Here is a 21,428-nt window from a genome sequence, read left to right on the forward strand (position 1 = left end):
ATGTTGCAATTTTTTCTTTGGCAAAGAACATCACCCCATTTTACAGAGTGGGAAGTGGAGGCTTAGAAACGGTAAAATGCTTGTGTGAGGGATTACCATAGTTTGATAGATTTACAGAGAGTGGATAGTCAACACTTCTGAAAATTAGATTCTCCAAAATGCCTCAGATTAGTCCCCCAGAAATGGAGATATTCAAATAAAAAGTTACAAATTTAGGCCATGAGTTCTAACCCTGATTTTGATACCTTTTTGCTGTAAAGCCTTAGGCAAGTCAGTTAACTTCTCTGAACTTCAGTTCCCTCATCGCTAAAATGGGAATAGTACTATTTGCCTACTTCATACAAACGTTGTGAGGCCAAACTAAACACCATTTGTAAAGTGTGATTAAAGTGTAAAACAGCAGTCAGGCCAATAGGTGCTCAGATATCATTGTGATAAGCAGTGGCACTGGAACATTTTTAATAGTGGGGGTGCTAAAAGCCAGCCTCCTTTCCCCTGTCCACCCTACCCTCCCAGAGCTGAGGCCGGGAGCAAAGCCCCAGGCACGGGACGGCAGCCGGGACCCCACACATGTGGGGTGGTAGCAGAGCCCAGGAATGCTGCAGCACCCCCCGCACTCCTAGTTCCTGCGCCTATGGTGATAAGTGCAATAGAAGAGGCAGAGGTAAGAACAGAACACAAGTCTCCCTGGCTCCCAGTCTTGTGTTCAATGTACTATATAGTTTGGGGACTACTATTCCAACAGCCTTTCAAAAATTCAAAAGTGTTTGTTTTTTTTTAATTATAGGAACTGGCTTTTTGATTTTTTTTACAAACATCTAGATAGTGAAATGCTTTCATGGGACATTGGCTGAACAGTTTTGAATTTCAGAAAGTTGTGGCAAATTTGTGATGATTTTCTTAACTCAATTTTTGAATGAAGAGAATTTTGTTAGGAATGTTTTTCTCAGCTTTAGTAGATGCTGTTCTAACTAAGGAACACAGATACCATGCTAGTAAAATTGTACATGCATAAGTCTAAAAGATCAGGATAAAGCCCACAGAATTTTGCAGAGAGTAAAAAATATAAATTGTATGTGTTTATGGCATTTTGCCCTATGCTTTAGTTTTATAATCTTAGATGATGGCTAAAACAATATTTTCCTAATACTGGAAAGCATACAGTAATCCAAATCTTCTTAGACTTCCTGAAACTTTTCTGGTAGGATGGTTTCCTTTCATTCTTCTAATTTTGAAATGTCAGTCAACAGGCATTTCACACAAGTTGCACAGCTGGCTAAGAGATACAGAAATCTATCCCATGGGATGGAGGAATTATTTGCCTGTTGGAGTTTCTCTACTAATTGTTTTCATATGTACAATACAAGGTTATATCAACGAGAGAGAAAAATTACAGCATGGAAAATCAACATCTGCTCTTCAATCATTTTGGGAGACTGAATTAATTTACTTTGTATAGTAGGAGCTGAACCTTTAGGGAACTGTAGATTATAATATAATAGCCAGAAATGTAATCATCCTTCTACTAAGACACTTGAATTATGTGTAAAACTCTTGTAGATATAAACCAAAAACACCTTTCAGATTATTCCAGTACAAAGAATAAGTATTAAAGGAATAACTTTATCCACATAGTACATTCTCTTCTCCCAATAATATATTGCATTTGGAATGTGACCCATGACAGAAATATTTTAATGTTTCCTGAAGAGCTGTGCAGGAACCAGATTTTTATTTTGGGGGAGTTTCACAGTTTCAAAATTTCTTCTGTTCCAGAATGAAAACAAAAAACTTAGAAATTTCTCACAGACAGAAATTCAAAAATGAATAAATACATAAATAACTAATTTTGGCTAGTTGAAATGTATTATTCCAATTTTGTTATTATATATAATTTCAAAATGGCAAATTGAAATGTTACATTCCGAAAAGGTCAACACTTTTTGAAATGTCTTTTAGCCAATTTTCTTTCTAAATGAATTTTTATGAAAGGCAGCATTTCTTCAAAATTTTTTACTTTAAACAAATCAGGAATTTCTGACAGAAGAATGTTCTGGCAGAAAATTTCCAACCAGCTCTAGTTGTCTGTCTCCATCTGCTGGTAGGAGGTTACTTTATCTTACTGCTCTTAAGACAATGAAGAAACATATATTAATAAATGGTGAACCTTTTCAAAAAATCTATTTTTTTAAAAGAATATATATTCTATAGCTCAATGTTTATAACAAAAGTGTGCTGTGTTTCTTTGTGTTTGGGGTATTATTCACCTTATAATGAATAAATGAAGAACATGACACATGTGAACAATGAAGGAAGAATACATCTCCCACATTGATGGCGAATGTTTCTAAAATGCTAACATGGAATAATGCCAGTCTTTAAATATTCACTGTTTGGGTTGAATAAATAAGCCTTTTTTGCGAGCTTCCTCTCTTTCTTCTGTTTCATTTCCTTTTACTACACTATGCTACCTTGAAAGACTGCGTGAAAGCAAGACTTCAACTGGCCAAGAAGAGCTGGATACAACTTCCTATGGCACTCGTTATAGGAGTGCAAAACAAGGCATTCCGTCCCTTCCTCAGGTGGATGAGCATTCTCCTTCCTCATACAAAATATGAGGTGAACCAAAATGGCAGCACATTAAGTCAATAGAGTACCAGGGATGTAGCATCAATGTAATATCTTATACATCCTCAATAGACAACTGCGTCCTTACCAAACAGGGAAATGGATTCACTTTTGTAATAGGATCTTTTGCATCCAACCTGGTCTATGTTCCACCCTCTCAGACACTGCATTTGAATTTAGAGCATGATCCTGTGAGATGCTGAGCATCCTCAACTGCCATGGGATATGATGGTGCTCAGCACCTCACAGGATTGGGCTCTTGGCTACTACATTTCAAATGTTTATGAAGCAAGGAAAATAATTTGATTCTACTCTATGTTGGCTGGGTTCTAAAACCGCACTCATTACTGCAGCATCTGAGCACCTGCACAAACACTAGAAAGATGTCTGGAGCAAGAAGAGAAAGATTTCTTGTCTTATCGCTGACTTACCAGGCCACCATAATCATAGAGCCAGGAAGCTGACAAGTTTTATTGTCTGGATTTACAGTCATTGGGTGCAGCATGAGCTGAGCATCCACTGTCACAACAGGCCTTGCTCTACATGTCGGGGAGAGAAACAAAGGTCAATACATGCAGCAGGAATAAGTCGCTATGCAAATTAAGGGAGGTCCATGACTGCAGAGGGAACATTTAACCTTTTAATAATACAATTATCTTAAAGGCAGCTGTAAATATGGCCCCTCAGGTGGATGGGAGTTTCGTTGTTGCTGTTCACTTTCCTGAAGAAATGAAGATTCTGTTTGGCAGAAAGCATAACCTCTCTTTTTCCACAGATTTGGTCATTTTGATAATTCTTAACAAAAATTACAAGCTACCAGGACAAATCACTAAAACAGTGTGGTGTTTAGATGCTGCATGTGATTATTAGAACTGGGAGCACTGGCTGATGGGAGTCTGAAAGGACAGGAAACAGGAAGGAGGGGGAGGAGTTGAGAAGGCTGGGAGAGTTACAGAGTGTGCAGCTACAGCTTGTAAAAGAGACTTCCACTGTAAATAAAGTTCTGTTGAAGTTTGTTAATACTTTGCCTGGTGGATACAACAAACAGGAACTTGAATTTACAGTAGACATAGACACAGATGCATAATTGTGCAAAGGACAGATATGTACAACGAGATCCATTAAGCAAGCACTGTCCCCCCTCCAGCTATGTCAAAATGGTCACACAGGGTCAAATTCTACCCTGAAGGCTCTGAAACCTGGACTAGGCTACACATTTGTACAGCTGACAGCAGCCTTTTAGTAGTTGTTTTACAACCCTATCATCTTTCTGCCATGATTCAAAAAAAGGACATCTTCAGATTTGCTGTCTCTGTAATTGTGTGTGATTCTCTCTGAAAAGGGGATGTGATTTGGCTAAAACAGAAGTTCTTAGGAAATATCTTAAATCAGCCATAGGCTGCAACCTAACTGACAGATCTTGAGCCATTTGACTTTGGAAGCCAGGAATAACGTTAACAGAAGAAGCAGCTGAAGATGGATATATATGGCTGCTGTGACGACAAATGTACAGGGTGTATCTGTGAGTAATGGCTGGTGATTAATTAGCTACCTGGTAATTTAGAATAGTTTATAACAGGGTTGGAAACAGAGAAAGTTCTAAATTACATGTGCACAGAGTATGATTTTATTAGACATTAACTTACAGGAGTCTGATAAAAATAAATCAGAACCCTTGAAGTTTTAATCTACAATTGGTGTTGTAGTGTTAATTTTTCATTGTAACATCAGTTGGGGCCTCAAAAATGAAAGGATTTCTTGCATTTTTGTACAGCAGTGAAAACAATTTCTCAAACTTCAGTTTGTATTATGAAATGCAAATAGCTATGTTTGCCCAACAACACCAATTTCACATTAAAACACAAAAGTCAGGAAATGAAAAAAAGATGAGGTGCTCATAATATTAACTTGCCAAATGGCACAAATCCCCTTTTGGATTGCAAAATGAAATGTAGATCTATACATACTGTGACAGACCCAGACCAGTGGGATACAGGAGTCTGGTAGAGGGCAAATATACTGGTCAATGGATGAGTAGTTTTCTGTTCCCTGAGTGACCAGAGCAGGGGCTGCACTAGAGTAATCAGGAACCTGCTAGAACCAGTTAAGGCAGACAGGCTAATTAGGACACCTGGAGCCAAGTAAGAAGAAACTGCTAGAATCAATTAAGGCAGACTAAGCAGGGCACCTAGGTTTTAAAAGGAGCTCACTTCAGTTTGTGGTGCGAGTGTGAGGAGCTGGGAGCAAGAGGTGCAAGGAGCTGAGAGTGAGTGCTGTAGGAGGACTGAGGAGCAGAAGCGTTATCAGACACCAGGAGGAAGGTCCTGTAGTGAGAATAAGGAAGGTGTTTGGAGGAGGCCATGGGGAAGTAGCCCAGGGAGTTGTAGCTGTCATGCAGCTGTTACAGGAGGCACCATAGACAGCTGCAGTCCACAGGGCCCTGGGCTGGAACCCGGAGTAGAGGGCGGGCCCGGGTTCCCCCCAAACCTCCCAATTGACCTGGACTGTGGGTTCTTCCAGAGGGGAAGGTCTCTGGGCTGTTCCCCAACCCACATGGTGAATCTCTGAGGCAAGAAAATCCGCCAATAAGCGCAGTACCCACCAAGATAGAGGAGGAACTTTGTCACACTGGTGTCAGTAGTGGGATCTTGGGGTGCACAGAGCGGCGGAAGAAGGAGGGTGATTTAAAGAAAAAAAGAAAACAACAAAAAAACAAACAAACAAAAGGGAGAGGGTTTATTTTTTTTCACCACAATGGATGACGTAGTGCGGGCACTGATACAAGCTACGGCGGCCCAGCAGAAGGCTACCCGTGTCCAGGCAGCCGCCCAACAGGAGGCAGGGCGGTTGCAGCAAGAGACTAATCACCTGCTGATGGACCAGGCTGCTCAAGACCAAGCTATGTTGCAGGAACTGGTAAACCAGGTAAAGTCTCTTACAGAGCTGAATTGTGGCCATGATGGGACGCGGCTCATACGGGCCAGCCATTGGCTGCAGAAAATGACACAGGAGGATGATGTAGAGGCATACCTTCTGGCCTTTGAGAGGACAGCCCTACGGGAGGCCTGGCCTCGAGATCAGTGGTCTGGCATCCTTGCCCGATTCCTATGTGGAGAGGCCCAGAAGGCCTACCATGATCTGCCTGAAGAGGCTGCGGCAGTCTACCCCCAGCTGAAAGCAGAGATCCTGGCCAGATCTGGGGTAACAACAGCAGTGCGGGCCCAGCAGTATCACGGTTGGAGGTACCAGGAAGACAAAACCCCGCGGTCCCAATTGTATGACCTCATCCATCTCGCACGAAAGTGGTTGTAAACAGAGTCCCGGAGTCCGGAAGAGATACTAGCGGTTCTGGTCATCGACTGATACATGAGGGGACTACCACCAGACCTTCGTGCCTGGGTAAGCCAGAATGAACCCTCCACCTATGACGAGGTTGTTGCCCTAGTAGAGAGGCGAATGATAGCGAGGTAGCTGACCCGACCGGTTAAGGAAGAGGCACCCCGGGTTAAACTAGCAGCACCAAGCCCTAAAGTTCGGGTGATTGGGCCATCAGGAGGTCACAGGTGGAAAAAGAGAGAGGCTGAAGGCCCATCAGAGGCCACAAAGAGTCGGACCACTGAGGGAGAAGAGGATCGTGATGTTAGACTGCCCAAACCACGAGACCGGGGAATGCCTAGGGCTCCATACAGATGTTATGCCTGCGGGGAGTGGGGACACATAGCTGCACAGTGTCCCAATGCTGAGGAGCCTATGCAGTGTAACCTGGGGAACTGGGCAGATCCATGCTCCCTAATCTACCTTGCGGGGGTCTCACTAACCCCACATATTTATACCAGACCAGTGAAACTAAATGGGATAGGGACCACGGCACTGGTTGATTCGGGGAGTGCTATCATGCTTATTTCAGGGAAGCTCGTGAAGCGTAGTCAGCTGCTGCAGGCTAAATGTATGGAGATAACATGTGTCCATGGGACAGTTAGTTACTACCCCACTATCCCAGTAAAAATCGAGATCCAAGGGAACACTACTGAGGTAGCAGCAGGTGTAGTCCCTAAACTCCCGTACCCGGTGCTCATAGGGAGGGACTTCCCAGGGTTTGGAAACTTACTCCCAGTAGGGGGACTGGAGAAAGATGGGGACCCTAAAATTGGTGAGGCATCCACAGCAGACTGTCAACCCCCAATCTTCTCTGAAATATCCTCAGATTTGTTCTCCACTCCCAGACAGGGTAGAAAGATAAAAAGGGAAAGAAAGGCAGCTAAGGCCTTGGGAACCCAAATACTGACCCAAAGCCAGAGGGTCGCTCTTGTAGGTAGGCGGACCGTGCAGCTGAAAAGGAGGCCACGCAGGAGGGAGAAGCACCTGAGTTTGACCCCCACCCTAAGGCTTCTGAACCAGTAGAGGCAACAGAGATTGGGCCCCTAGATCTTGGGCACATTAGCCCCGGGAGAGGAAATTTTGGACGGGACCAGGCAGAAGACTCAAGGTATGACAACATTAGGAAGGAGGTGACTGAAATAGATGGGGTCCCCATGGAAGGGAAAACCCAGGGACCAGGACCCTACTTCATAATGAAGAAGGATCTCTTATACCGGGTTGCACCAGTACAGGGGCTGAAGGTACAGCAGATCCTAGTACCTCAAAAACACCAGAACGTTGTATTAAGTCTTGCTTATAGTCATCTTTTTGGGGGGAATTTGGGCGTAGAGAAGACCCTGGCACAAGTCCTACGACGGTTCTTCTGGCCTGGAGTACATGAAGAAGTGCGGAGGTACTGTGCCTCCTGCCCGGAGTGTCAGCTGCACAGTCCTCATCCTCACTTGAGGGCACCTTTAGTACCCCTTCTCATCATAGAGGTCCCCTTCGAGTGAATAGCCATGGACCTAGTGGGACCCCTGGAGAAGATGGCTCAGGGCCACCAATATATACTTGTTGTTTTGGACTATGCTACTCGCTACCCAGAAGCTGTCCCCCTGCGGAACACGGTCTCTAAAACTACAGCCAAAGAGCTGGTGGGGATCTTTGCCCGAATGGAGCTACCGAAGGAGATATTAACCAACCAAGGAACCCCATTTATGTCAAAGTTAATGAAGGACCTCTGTACGCTGCTCCATATACATACCCTGAGAACTTCGGTCTACCATCCGCAGACTGATGGGTTGGTAGAAAGGTTTAACCGAACCCTCAAGGCTATGATAAGGAAGGTGGTAAGTCAGGACGGGAAGGATTGGGACACCCTACTACCCTACCTTATGTTCGCTATCCGGGAGGTACCTCAGGCCTCAACTGGGTTTTCCCTCTTCGAATTATTATACGGGCGTCACCCCCGTGGCATACTAGATCTCACGAAAGAGATCTGGGAAGAGGAACCCAATGAGGGAAGAAATATAATAGAGCACGTAATGCAGATGTGAGACCGGATAGCCCGGGTTACCCCTATTGTACGGGAACATTTGGAGAAGGCCCAGGAGGCCCAGAGAACCCATTACAATCACCAGGCAAAAGTGCGACAGTTCCAACCAGGGGATCGGGTTATGGTGTTGGTACCCATGGCAGAAAGCAAGCTTCTGGCCCAATGGCAGGGGCCCTATGAGGTGGCTGAACCCGTAAGGGAAGTAACCTACAAGGTGCGGCAGCCAGGTCGCAGAAAACAAGAACAGATTTATCACGTTAACCTTCTGAAACCCTGGCATGCACAAGAGGCATGCACAATGGTCCAAAAAGACCTAACCCAGGAAAACAAGCCTTCCAAACAGGTGAGAGTGTCTCCCGATTTAACACCAGACCAGAAGAATGAGGTGTCTGAGATGATCTTCTGGAACCAAGATGTGTTCTCGACAAAACCGGGTCGAACAACCGAGACATATCACCACATCGTCACGAACCCTGGGGCCAGAGTAACAATGAGCCCCTATCAGGTGCCAGCGGCAAAAAGGGAGGAAATAAAAGCAGAAGTAAAAAAAATGCTGGAGTTGGGGATCATCGAAGAATCCCACAGTCAGTGGTCCAGCCCAATCGTGCTGGTGCCCAAACCTGATGGCACCACAAGATTTTGCAATGACTTCCGGCGACTAAACAAAGTATCCCAGTTCGACACGTACCCCATACCTCGCATAGATGAGCTAGTGCACTGTCTGGGTAATGACCGATACTTGACTACCCTAGACTTGACAAAGGGGTACTGGCAGATTCCCCTTGCAGAAGATGCAAAGGAAGAGACTGCGTTCTCTATACTAGTGGTTTTTTTTTCCATATACTGTCCTTCCTTTTGGACTACATGGGGCCCCAGCTACCTTCCAGCGCTTCATGGACAAGCTATTATGCCTGCATAACAGTTATGCTGCTGCTTACTTGGACAATGTGGTCATTCATACCCCAGACTGGGAAACCCACCTGGAGAAGGTGGAGGCAGTCCTCGATACCTTCAGGCGAGCTGGCCTTACAGCAAACCCTGCCAAGTGCGCTGTAGGGTTTACAGAGGCCAAATATCTTGGCTACATTGTGGGAAAAGGTCTGGTAAAACCCCAAGTGAACAACTTAGAGGCCATCCAAAATTGGCCCTGACCAAGTCGCAAGAAACAAGTGTGGGCATTCCTAGGTGTGGTGGGGTATTACTGATGATTTATCCCCCACTTTGCCACAAGGGCAAGCCCCCTGACAGACCTAGTGAAAGCCCATGGACCTGATCTGGTGAGATGGTCTGATGCAGCAGAGGAAGCATTCACAGACCTACGGACTGCCCTCTGCAGTAACCCCGTACTGATAGGTTTCAGAGTAGCAGCCGTGTTAGTCTGAAGTGGGCTGTAGTCCACGAAAGCTTATGCTCTAATAAATTTGTTAGTCTCTAAGGTGCCACAAGTACTCCTGTTCTTCTTTTTGCCCATACTGATAGCCACTGATTTCACCCAAGAGTTTATCCTGCAGACGGATGCATCGGAAGTAGGGTTGGGGGCCATTCTATCACAGATGGTCGGGGAGGAGGAACACCCAATTCTATACCTCAGTCGGAAACTCCTTCCCAGGGAACAAAAATATGCAGTGGTGGAGAGAGAATGCCTCGCTGTAAAATGGGCCATGGAAACATTGAGCTACCACCTGCTCGGGCGCAGATTTGTCCTCGTGACCGACCATGCCCCTCTTCAATGGATGCAGCAGAACAAGGAGAAGAACACAAGGGTGACCAGATGGTTCTTATCCCTCCAACCTTTCCAGTTCCATGTGCAACACAGAGCAGGGAGTCGTCATGGCAACGCCGATGGCTTGTCACGTGTGCACTGTCTGGCATCCCAACCTGCCCAATCCCTTGGTGTTGAGCAGGGGGGAGAGATATGTGACAGACCCAGCCCAGTGGGGTACAGGAGTCTGGTAGAGGGCAAATATACTGGTCACTGGATGAGTAGTTTTCTGTTCCTTGAGTGACCAGAGCAGGGACTGCACTAGAGTAATCAGGAACCTGCTAGAACCAGTTAAGGCAGGCAGGCTAATTAGGACACCTGGAGCCAATTAAGAAGAAGCTGGTAGAATCAATTAAGGCAGGCTAATCAGGGCACCTGGGTTTTAAAAGGAGCTCACTTCAGTTTGTGGTGTGAGTGTGAGGAGCTGGGAGCAAGAGGCGCAAGGAGCTGAGAGTGAGAGGGTGTGCTGAGGAGGACTGAGGAGCACAAGCATTATCAGACACCAGGAGGAAGGTCCTGTGGTGAGAATAAGGAAGGTGTTTGGAGGAGGCCATGGGGAAGTAGCCCAGGGAGTTGTAGCTGTCATGCAGCTGTTACAGGAGGCACTATAGACAGCTGCAGTCCACAGGGCCCTGGGCTGGAACCCGGAGTAGAGGGCGGGCCCGGGTTCCCCCCAAACCTCCCAATTGACCTGGACTGTGGGTTCTTCCAGAGGGGAAGGTCTCTGGGCTGTTCCCCAACCCACATGGTGAATCTCTGAGGCAAGAAAATCCACCAATAGGCGCAGTACCCACCAAGATAGAGGAGGAACTTTGTCACAATACTAATTCTGATTCTCCATTACCCTGCATCTTGTGCGGTCATTTATTCCTCTACAAAGTGGTTGCAAAACAATACCAGATCAGCATGGTAATACTTTATACACTGACTCCAAGAGGTTCAGGGAAATGGACCATCAGTCCACTGTATATATTGCTGTAATGTGCAAACTGAGCTAATGCTACCAACATGAGTTTTTGTTACCCTTTCATTTCTTAACTTTTGCATGTCCATACATTTGTAACCTTAGGGTAAGATCATGCCCTGTCATTGCAGGTGCGTAGGGTTGGGAAAAACAGAAGGCTACAAGGAGCCAGGCAGTTTGCACTATTTATGCTCAGGACGGCTCAGTGTTTGGATGGGCACAGTTTTCTGTACAGCTCAATTAACAGAACAGCAGCAGATTTTGTCTTAAGTTTCTGAGAGCTGTAATTTATTTTAAATAAAAACTTGGATTTGCAGAAAACTATAGTAGGCAGCAAAAACATTGGAGACTAAAATTATGGGATCTGTAATTCATTAGCCACTGTGATTTTACTCCTGACTTTGAATTTTAGGCAAGTTTATAAAGAGGGAGCTATTTTGTTATATGTTTCATTAAAACAATACATTCTCCCTCATAGAAATGGTCTTGCCAGCAGTCTGAAAGTAGCAGTCCTTGTGCTTGTCAAGTAGTTCACACCCTAGTGTCACTAAGTGGACAAGGCTACATGAAAATCTAAAATTATTAGTAGGTGCCATTAGGCCATGGTAGGAAGTAACTCTTCAGTCACATGGCTTTTTTAATTCTCCCTCATTAAGGACTATTTACCTACAACATTTAAAGCTTTCATTTTCAATTATTTGGGACTCAGCTCCATTCAAAAAAGCATTGTTACAATTTTAAAATGGGAACAGTGTCATTTTTCTTGCCTTGCCTAACTTAAAGTTGGTAGAAGGATTTGATCAAAACACTTGTTTGTGGACTGAGACTGAGATAGGCACTTTCAACCAAAATGGAGAATTTTTCTGAGAATGGTAAGAATGTGAGAAGAGGGACTTATAACACTATGGCATTTGCTGCTAAGAATACACTATAATCTATCATTTATTTACATACAGTACAGTGCTTGTGGATCTCCTGCTTGAGCTGTAAAACAAAACTTCCATAAAATTTACCACATACCTGTAAACAGCTACTTTCCCAGCTCCAAATGCACCTACTATTAAATCTGGAAAAAAAACAAAATAATTTTGTAAGAACTACTAGCTAACCTCCAGCACAATTTTGCAGCCTAATTTACTTATATTCAAAATACAGTAACATAAAACAAATGAGCTAACTCATACTTTCCAGGTCATTCTACAAGAACATAGTGAGGAAAAACATTTCACATTTTTGCCATGGTAGCATATTAGTTCACTGTCAGCCTATATAACACAGAGTCATCCATGCCACAACCTCTCTCCATCTTGTCTTGAAAGGGAAACAACTGTTTCTTTAAAAATCCACATATTTTACTCCAAACCATTACCTGTCTGTCACATGAATGAATGGCAAACAGATGCAACTTTTTGTGTGGACAATCTCATATCAGTTTAAATTAATGTAGTTTAAATCATTTTTTCCTGGTGACCTCTGATCCCATCCTGATTTATTAGTTGAATTGTATGTTTGTTAATTTAGGAATTACCATACTTTTATATCTATCTATAGAGAGAGTAAATTTTATAGTTTAAATTATAACCATATATTTGTTTAATTTGCAAAGGAGGTCTGTGCCTTTAAGAAACCCAGTAGTGGCACACTCTAGGAACCTGGTGGCTGAACTTTGTGACTTTGTCCTCACCCACAACTATTTCAGATTTGGGGACAATTTATACCTTCAAGTCAGTGGGACTGCTATGGGTACCCGCATGGCCTCACAGTATGCCAACATTTTTATGGCCGACTTAGAACAACGCTTCCTCAGCTCTCGTCCCTTAATGCCCCTACTCTACTTGCACTACATTGATGACATCTTCATCATCTGGACCAGGGGTAGGCAACCTTTCAGAAGTGGTGTGCCGAGTCTTCATTTATTCACTTTAATTTAAGGTTTTACGTGCCGATAATACGTTAACATTTTTTAGAAGGTCTCTCTCTATAAGTCTATATTATATAACTAAACTATTGTTGTATGTAAAGTAAACAAGGTTTTCAAAATGTTTAAGAAGCTTCATTTAAAATTAAATTAAAATGCTGATCTTACGCCGCCAGCCTGCTCAGCCAGCTTCCAGCCTGGGGTTCTGTTCACCTAGGCCTGCAGCGGGCTGAGCGGGGCCTGTGGCTGGGATGCTGGCTGGCAAGGGGCTGGCACCCAGGACCCCAGACCTGGGGGCGGTTCAGGGTCAGGGCAGAGGGTGCAGGGCAGAAGGCTGGGTGTGTGTGTGGGGGGGGGGTTCAGTGGTCAGGATAGAGGGCAGTCGGGGGTTCAGGGCAGAAGGTCAGGGGTGTGGGGGGATTCAGGGATGCAGGGCAGAAGGCTGGGGGTGTGGGGGAGTTCAGGGGTAAGGGCAGAGGGCTAGGGGTGTGTGGGGGTACAGGGCAGAAGGCTGGGTGTTGGGGGGACTCGAGGTCAGGGCAGAGGGCTGGGGGTGTGTGGAGGTGCAGGGCAGAAGGCTGGGTGTGGGGGGGGTTCAGGGCAGAGGGCTGGGGAGTGTGTGGAGGTGCAGGGCAGAGGGCTAAGGGTGTGGGGGAGTACAAGGCAGAAGGCTGGATGTTGGGGGCGACTCAAGGTCAGGGCAGAGGGCTGGGGTGTGTGTGGAGGTGCAGGGCAGAAGGCTGGGTGTGGGGGTGCAGGGCAGAGGGCTGGGTGTTGTGGGGAGGTCAGGGCAGAGGGCTGGGGTGCTCGGCTTGTGGGGTGCTCCCAGCCCCCTGCCCTGAGCGGCTCATGGCAGGGGGCTGGGAGGGATATGCCCTGTTCCACCTACTTCCCCCGGCTCCGTCCCTACCTCTCTCTGCCTGCTCTATGGAGCAGCGAGCACGCTGCCGCTTGGCTCTGCTCCACTTCCCCTCCCCCTCGCAAGGGCCATTGCTGGCAGGGAGAGGGAGAGGGAGGAGGAGGAGGGGCAGGAATGCACCATGCTGTGGGAAGAAGTGGGGGAGGAGGGAAGCTTGGCTGCTGCAGGACCAAGCTTTTGCCTCCTGCCCCCGCAGGGGAGAGCGGTGGGCAGGGGGGGAGGGGCTGAGTGGGGCAGGGGGCCAGGACCCCCCCCCTCACCGCTCTCCCCTATGGAGGCAGGAGGCAGAAGCTTGGTCCTGCCGCAGTCAAGCTTCCCTCATCCCCCGCTTCTTCCCCCAGCGTGGTGCTTTCCAGCCTCTCCGCCCCTCCTCCTCCTCTCACCGGGCAGGCAGCGTGCCACTCAAAATCGGCTCGCGTGCCGTGTTTGGCACGCATGCCGTAGGTTGCTGACCTCTGATCTGGACCGATGGGAAAGATGCCCTTGAGGAATTCCACGAGGATTTCAACAATTTCCACCCCACCATCAACCTGAGCCTGGATCAGTCCACGCAAGAGATCCACTTCCTAGACACTACAGTGCTAATAAGCGATGGTCACATAAACACCACCCTATACCGGAAATCTACTGACCGCTATACTTACCTACATGCCTCCAGCTTTCACCCAGACCACATCACACAATCCATTGTCTACAGCCAAGCTCTAAGATACAACCACATTTGCTCCAATCCCTCAGACAGAGACAAACACCTACAGGATCTATATCAAGTGTTCTTAAAACTACAATACCCACCTGGTGAAGTTAAGAAACAGATTGACAGAGCCAGAAGGGTACCCAGAAGTCACCTACTACAAGATAGGTCCAACAAAGAAAGTAACAGAACGCCACTAGCTGTCACCTACAGCCCCCAACTAAAACCTCTCCAGCGCATCATCAAGGATCTACAACCTATCCTGAAGGACGATCCCTTACTCTCACAGACTGTGAGAGACAGGCCAGTCCTCTCTTACAAACAGCCCCCCAACCTGAAGAAAATACTCACCAGCAACTACACAACGCACAACAAAAACACTAACCCAGGAACCAAACCCTGCAACAAACCCAGGTGCCAACTCTGTCTGCATATCTATTCAAGGGACACCATTATAGAACCTAACCACATCAGCCACACCATCAGGGGCTCGTTCACCTGCACATCTACCAATGTGATATATGCCATCCTGTGACAGCAATGCCCCTCGGCCATGTACATTAGCCAAACCGGACAGTCTCTACGCAAAAGAATAAATGGACACAAATCTGACATAAGCAATTACAACATTCAAAAACCAGTAGGAGAACACTTGAACCTCCCTAGTCACTCAATAACAGACTTAAAAGTGGCAATTCTTCAACCAAAAAATTTCAAAAACAGACTCCAACGTGAAACTGCAGAACTGGAATTAATTTGCAAACTGGACACCACCAAAATAGGCCTGAATAAAGACTGGGAGTGGATGAGTCATTACAAACCTAATTTTACCATACTAATTTCTACCTACTATTACTCATACCTTCTTGTCAGCTGTTTGAAATGGGCCACCCTCATTACCACTAGAAAAGTGATTTTTTCCTCCCTTGGTATTCTACTGTTAATTGAATTGTCTCGTTAGACTGACCCCCCACCTGGTAAGGCAACTCCCATCTTTTCATGTACTATGTATAAATATACCTGCTACTGTATTTTCCACTCCATGCATCTGATGAAGTGGGTCCTAGCCCATGAAAGCTTATGCCCAAATAAATTTGTTAGTTTCTAAGGTGCCACAAGGACTCCTCGTTGTTTTTACACTCTAGGAAGTTATTTTACTGTAATTTAAATTCGTTAAATTAATTTAGTTAAACCAGTGCACACATAGTGTGTAAACCAATCTACAGATTCTCTGTTGAGTAACATATCCCTGCCAGACACACTCTTGGGCTGATTCTCCTTAAACTGGATTTACATTGCTGGAACTCCAGGGGCTTCACTGGAGAGCACACTTCAATGGATGGGGCATTCCAGTGAGAATGTGTGAGCGGTTTCTCCCCTTGGGGCACTTAGGAGCCCCCTTTGTGATAATGGCTCTCTCGACAACTCTCAATGGACTCGAAACCTGGGCAAGTAGAACCTGAAGAGAAGTTTACCTTCTTGTTTAAGATGTTGTGAGGTGAGGCATCACAAGACAACAGCCCACGTGGCAAAAACTCTCCTAAGATTTTCCACCCAGCTGGGTTCCCTGACTCTCACAATAATCCAAATGGATTTAATAAGATATTTCTCAAGAAGACATCATGCTATGTCACAAACAGATAGAAAAAAGACAAGTAAAATAGGGCTTCCTTAAACCTATCATCTATCCTTTCAGGCTTTAAAGCTGTGGTTTAAGTTAGAGCAGCTGATTTCAGAATCTGAGCTTCCATATAAGAAAGTTGCCTCAAGCCTTCATGGCTGCAAAGAAAAGCTTGAAGTGGTGACAGATGTCTGCCTGAATCTGCTGAGTCTGAGGACTGGTTTACATAGGGTGACCAGTCAGCAAGGGTGAGAAGAAAAATCAGGACATGGGGTGGGAGGTAATAGGCGCCTGTATAAGACAAAGCCCCAAATATCGGGACTGTTCCTATAAAATCAGGGCATCTTGGCACCCTAGGTCTACAGCAAAAACTTACATCGACATGGCTGTCTTCTAGGGGTATGAAAAATCCACACACCTGAGAGACATAGCTATGCTGACCTAACTCTGTTTTAGACAGTGCTAGGTCAAAGGAAGAATTATTTTGTCAACCTAGCTACCGCTTCTCAAAGAGGTGGATTACATATGCCAATGGAAGAACCCCTTCTCTCGGTGTAGTTACTGTATACACTGAAGTGCTTCAATGTAGCAGTTTAAGTGTAGGCATACTCTGAAACAATGCCTCTGAGAGGAGTGAATTGCTCCACTCATCACAATGGAGTGTTAACTCTAAGACCCACTGTTCTGGAGAGCCACACCAACACCACCTGAACCTCAACATAGGAATCTATGTGTAGAGGGCCTAGGTACCTCAATCTCTTCATGGCTTTGCTAGGGTGAAGTTGAAAGGGGATCACACATGCCAAATCCTCTGCACAGGTGAGTAGGGGCTACCCTACCACCCCACACTGCCCCACAGCCCACTGGAAGACAGGGAATGGTGATCTAGAGAAGGATGACGCCCAGTCTTGCCAAAAATGAGTGATGGTAGACCCCCCAGAAGCCCAGAAGACTGCTAGTGTGAGGGCTCCAGCATCTACCAACTCAACCAGGGCAAGAGGTGTAGCAAAGGAGTGGGGCCATGCCATGGGGACAAGCCAAAGAGGGCCCCCATTTGGGGCTGTATCTATGGTTCTGGATTGTGCTGATTTGGGAGCAGCCCCTCACCCCCTACATCAAGCTGAGCTCAGCTCCAGGGGAAAATCTACCCCAACATGACCTGCCCCAAAGCACTTGAAAGAGCATGACTATTAATTGGGAACAGAGGAATTAGAGTGAATAAACAAACATTAAAAGATCTGATTGTGTTAATGGTGATGTATACACTCTAAATAAGGATAATAAGGTGATGTCACTGTACATTCACACAAAATAATTTATTGAAAGGTCCATCCAGAATTCAACTACAACTGTGGTCAGTTTATTATAATGCATTAGTTCCATTGTACTCTGTTTCACTGTCATTTAGGGCCCAATCCAACTTCTACAGCACTAAATTGAAAGAGCCTTTTTGAGACTGACGGGAGTTAGGCCAAACCCTTCATTAGCTAAGTAATCGTTTTGAACATGCATAATGTCAGAGTCATTTATGAGCAGTAGTGTACAAGTTTATTGTGTGTTGTGTAAAGGAAAAGCAATTAATCATTTCTGTGAAACATACATGCAAGACGTCCAAATTATCTGAAGTTTGGCAACTTTCTTCTCCTAAAAATAGATGGAAGTTGTCTTCATTACTTGTTTTTTTTATTGCTACATATGAAATGTCACTGATGCAAAGGTTATTAGCTGAAAAACAAATGTTTGACAAGGCAATTGGAATTTCCACAGCAAAAAAGTAATCTTAACTAACTGTCAGGATCTCTTCCAAATGAAGCCTGAAGAAAAACATTTGCAAGCTGGAACATAAGACTGCACCTATTTCATTAGTTAGGGTTTGTTTTCTTTTTTCACAAAGGCAAGTCGCTATGGCCCTAATTTAAAAAGAACAATCATCTATGAATCACTAATAAGAAATACCTATTAGAGTGTTTCCACTTTAATTCCAAATTCCAAAACTGAAATCCACTGCAAACCCCTCAGTAATGCCCATGGATGAGAATGGGAGTTATACATATGTATGAAGAGAAGAAATGATCAATGACAAATTATCTATCTGTTCCCATCCTGTAAGGTGCTGCATTCCTCTGACAAAGTACTGAATGGCCTCAGTTCCCCATGGACTGCTCCCATTTAAATAAGTTGGAGCAGAAGCATGCTCAATATTGGGCCCCACCTGAGAAACGTACATCTATTTACAAATGCAACATGGGGTCTCCCTCCCATAGATACAGAGCAGATGGTTTATGAGGAGGGGAGTATTCTCCCAAGATATCTAACTGTAACCCGCAAGGTTACATTAAAATCCTCCCCAGCTTTATCAAGATTTGCTGAATACCCAGAATAGTCAGATTAAGAAGGGAATTCAGCAAATTGTCAGTTCAAAACTTACCATTTCCCCCTCCTTTTGGACCCAAAATGTCCCGGCTGCCGTCTCCCTTGGCAGAAAATGGCCCTGCCAGGCTGAGTGATCCATAGGACTGAAATGCCCTAGAACCTCATTGTGCCATAACTCAGGAAACAAGCTCCAAGTGACCCTAAAGGAATTTCAAGGGGCGTTTCCACTGAGAACTGTTGTGATAATTGGGCCTAAAAATTTACCCTAATTGTAAGCTCAGCTGTAGAAAGTGAGTGTAAATTCATGAATTGTCACAATGACCTGTTGTATAAAATAGTTTAGGATGTAAGGAGGAGACAGAAAGACTGAACTAATTTAAACAGAAAAGGTTTTACTGATATCACTCAAGGACTATGTTAAGTTTATGACTGGTAAACAAGAGAAGCAGAGGATAGAAGTTAGGTGTGTCGGAAGTTAGGCCTATTGGTGGACAAAATAATGAGAGGATGGCCTATTCCACCCAACACGCCCTTTCTAAGTTCTTAGAAAGAAAAGACTTTTGGGAAAAATTAGCAGAAGCAGCAGCTGTCTGCAGTGAACTTTATCATCATATCTGCAACCCCCATCATCTCTTGGGATCCCAGACCACCTTTGTCCTAATCCTGAGACATGTCCTGACCTGACCGGGCCAGAGAGAGGGACCCAAATGGCACTGACACCTCCAATGGCTTAAGATAAATCACAGCCACCACCTGGAATGTGGGACTTTATCACCCCCGTCCTCTGCCATGTGTGTCCTTTTCTTTTCCCAGCTTTTTAATTTTCTTTCCTGTCTCTCTCCTTTTGCCTTCTGTTTAATAAGAGACTGGCTTAGCTGGTCATATTTTGCAACCCTGTTGTGAGCCTTTGACCAGAAAGAGGCAACTAAAAGCAATGCCCTAACCAGCCCAATGCCGGTACAAGTTTGCCAGGTCTCAGAGTGGCTGGTAAGACCATGTGTTTCGCCAGCAGTGAGGTTGCAAGTGAAAGTCAACACCAGAGACAGAAGCTCCATTTTCTACCTTTCTTTCCCTTTTTGTGTGTGTTTTGTCTTCTAAGTAACAGGATCAGACTTTAACAACAGCTACAATGACAGTTCCAGGCCATCTCAACTAACTTCTGCTCTTGTCCCCAAAAGGATAACTATTACCATCTTTGATGCCATCTAAAAGGTTGTCAAACAACCTTTCATAAACTCTCTCCAGCTAAAGGGAAAGGGAACAAGGGATGTTGTTAAAATGAAAGCCCTATTTAATACTTTACATTTCAAATGCTTTAATTGTTTTTCCTTCTTTTCTGTATCTTCAATAAAAAGTTAAAAGGACTTTTAATGATGTGTTTGCCATGGTACTAAGCACTCTGAGGTCTCTGTATAGCAAAATCCCAAACCTTGTTTAAAACTGTTTAATGTTTAAAACTGTGACTGGGTTATGACCCAGTGACCTTTGACTCCTGGGGTCTATATATTGCATCTAAATTAATACAACAGAACTCTTCAGTTTAGATGAATGAAACAAACTGGAGGGATTCACAGAGCTTAGTCCTGAGACAAGCTCTCCGTACATGAAATTAGGTAAAGGTGCAGATGAATAATTCAAAGGGTACTGCAGAAATTAAACTACCCTAGTTATTTCCTTGACTGATTTTCATTTTGCTCCAAATAAAGGGCTTAATTCTGCAAGACCTTACATGGTAAAGAGAAGGGAAAGTCCATCTGCTGAGCTACAGGACATGATGATCGACAGATACACAAGTAGCAACCACACGTGGCAGAGAAAGGCACATTAGGCTCGGGAAGGTGAGCTGACACCTCCACCAGCATCCCTTTCCCCATCGATGTGCCAGATCTGATAGGATGTATGCTGAGGGATGTAAATTTGGCATGGCTTGTGCAGTGGTGCTGGCTATGTCTACCCTGGAGCTGGAAGGTATAATTTCCAACTGAGCTAGCATGCTAAAAATAGACATGGAGCTGCAACGGGAGAGGCAAGCTATCCCAAGGGCTCACCTAGGATCTCAGATGGGATTGTACTTGGGACAGCTAACCTGTCCCACTGCTGGTGCCATCATGGCTACACTTCTAGTTTTAGTGGTATCACAGGGTTGCTGGCCCCTTTAAGGAGAGTGTGGGCCCCCTTACAAGTGACAAGCTAATTTAAGGGGAATGAGCCTATCTAAGCAGGTAGTTAATTGAATAATGAGCACCTCAGCCTGATAAAAGGCCATCAGGACTCAGGTCCAGGGAGGTGCTCACAGACAAGGAAGCTCCCCAAGACTACAGGCCCAAGGAGGAAGGCTGTGCAATCCTGAGCCAAAGGGAGAGACTACAAACCAGAACTGAGAATCACACCCCCAAAGGAGAAGGGCTGTGCAATTCTGTGAGCCTGAGAGACTTTATTTCAAGTTTATTTTAACTTAATAAAGTAGAACCCAGCAGGGGAATGTTGTCTTACACCCTTTGGACTGGAGGAGTCCTTAAGGGGCCCAGAAAGAGGGGGAAATGAGGCAAGGAGTGTCTGCAGCTCCACACTGGATCAGCAGGGGGTACTACAGGGCAGGAATACCCTCTGACCATCAGAGCTAGGTATGTCTCCTGAAGCTGGAAATTACACCTCCAGCTCCAGTATAGAAATATCAGCAGAGTGAGCCTTCATCCTTGCTATGGAAATAAGCATAACAGTAAAGTTCTGGAAAAAGCAGACAACCAGGGCTGCTCATCTCCATCTCCAGCCTCACTGAGTGATGTTTAGATTGGATCAAGCTAAGCAGGCAGCCACCCTCTAGTAATATCTCCTTCCACCCAGTGCAAGATCCAGCCCAAAGCAACTTTGAAAAGGGACTTTTCCACACACCACCAAGCAGCAAGTGATATGCTTAGAGAATCCCCTTTTCCTTGAGTCTTTCCAGAAAAGCTAAGTTATGGCCTGGAGTCTCATCTTTTGCCTTGGGGCCCGGATTAGTAGCCAAATATTAGCAATACAATCTGCAGTTCTGAAAAATTGTACAGAAATGGCCTACATTCTGCTCACGAGACACCCAGGAGTGAGCTAATCAAAGGTTAAGCCATCTCTCATCATGGTACTACATATCAGGATA

The 21,428-nt window shown here is 45.1% G+C and overlaps 1 protein-coding gene across 1 annotated transcript in view; it reads right to left on the reverse strand.

The window, feature by feature from the left end:
• Positions 1-21,428, reverse strand: part of ITGA8 (integrin subunit alpha 8) — a 175,996-nt gene that overhangs the window by 94,141 nt on the left and 60,427 nt on the right. The window contains exons 14-15 of the mRNA XM_054020579.1: positions 11,788-11,833; positions 3,060-3,167 (exon numbers count right to left, since the gene is read on the reverse strand). Of these exons, the coding sequence (XP_053876554.1) occupies positions 3,060-3,167; positions 11,788-11,833 (154 nt within the window). The remainder of the gene's footprint in view (positions 1-3,059; positions 3,168-11,787; positions 11,834-21,428) is intronic.

This window comes from Malaclemys terrapin, chromosome 2 (genome assembly GCF_027887155.1).
Source record: "Malaclemys terrapin pileata isolate rMalTer1 chromosome 2, rMalTer1.hap1, whole genome shotgun sequence".
Taxonomy (NCBI): Eukaryota; Metazoa; Chordata; order Testudines; family Emydidae; genus Malaclemys; species Malaclemys terrapin.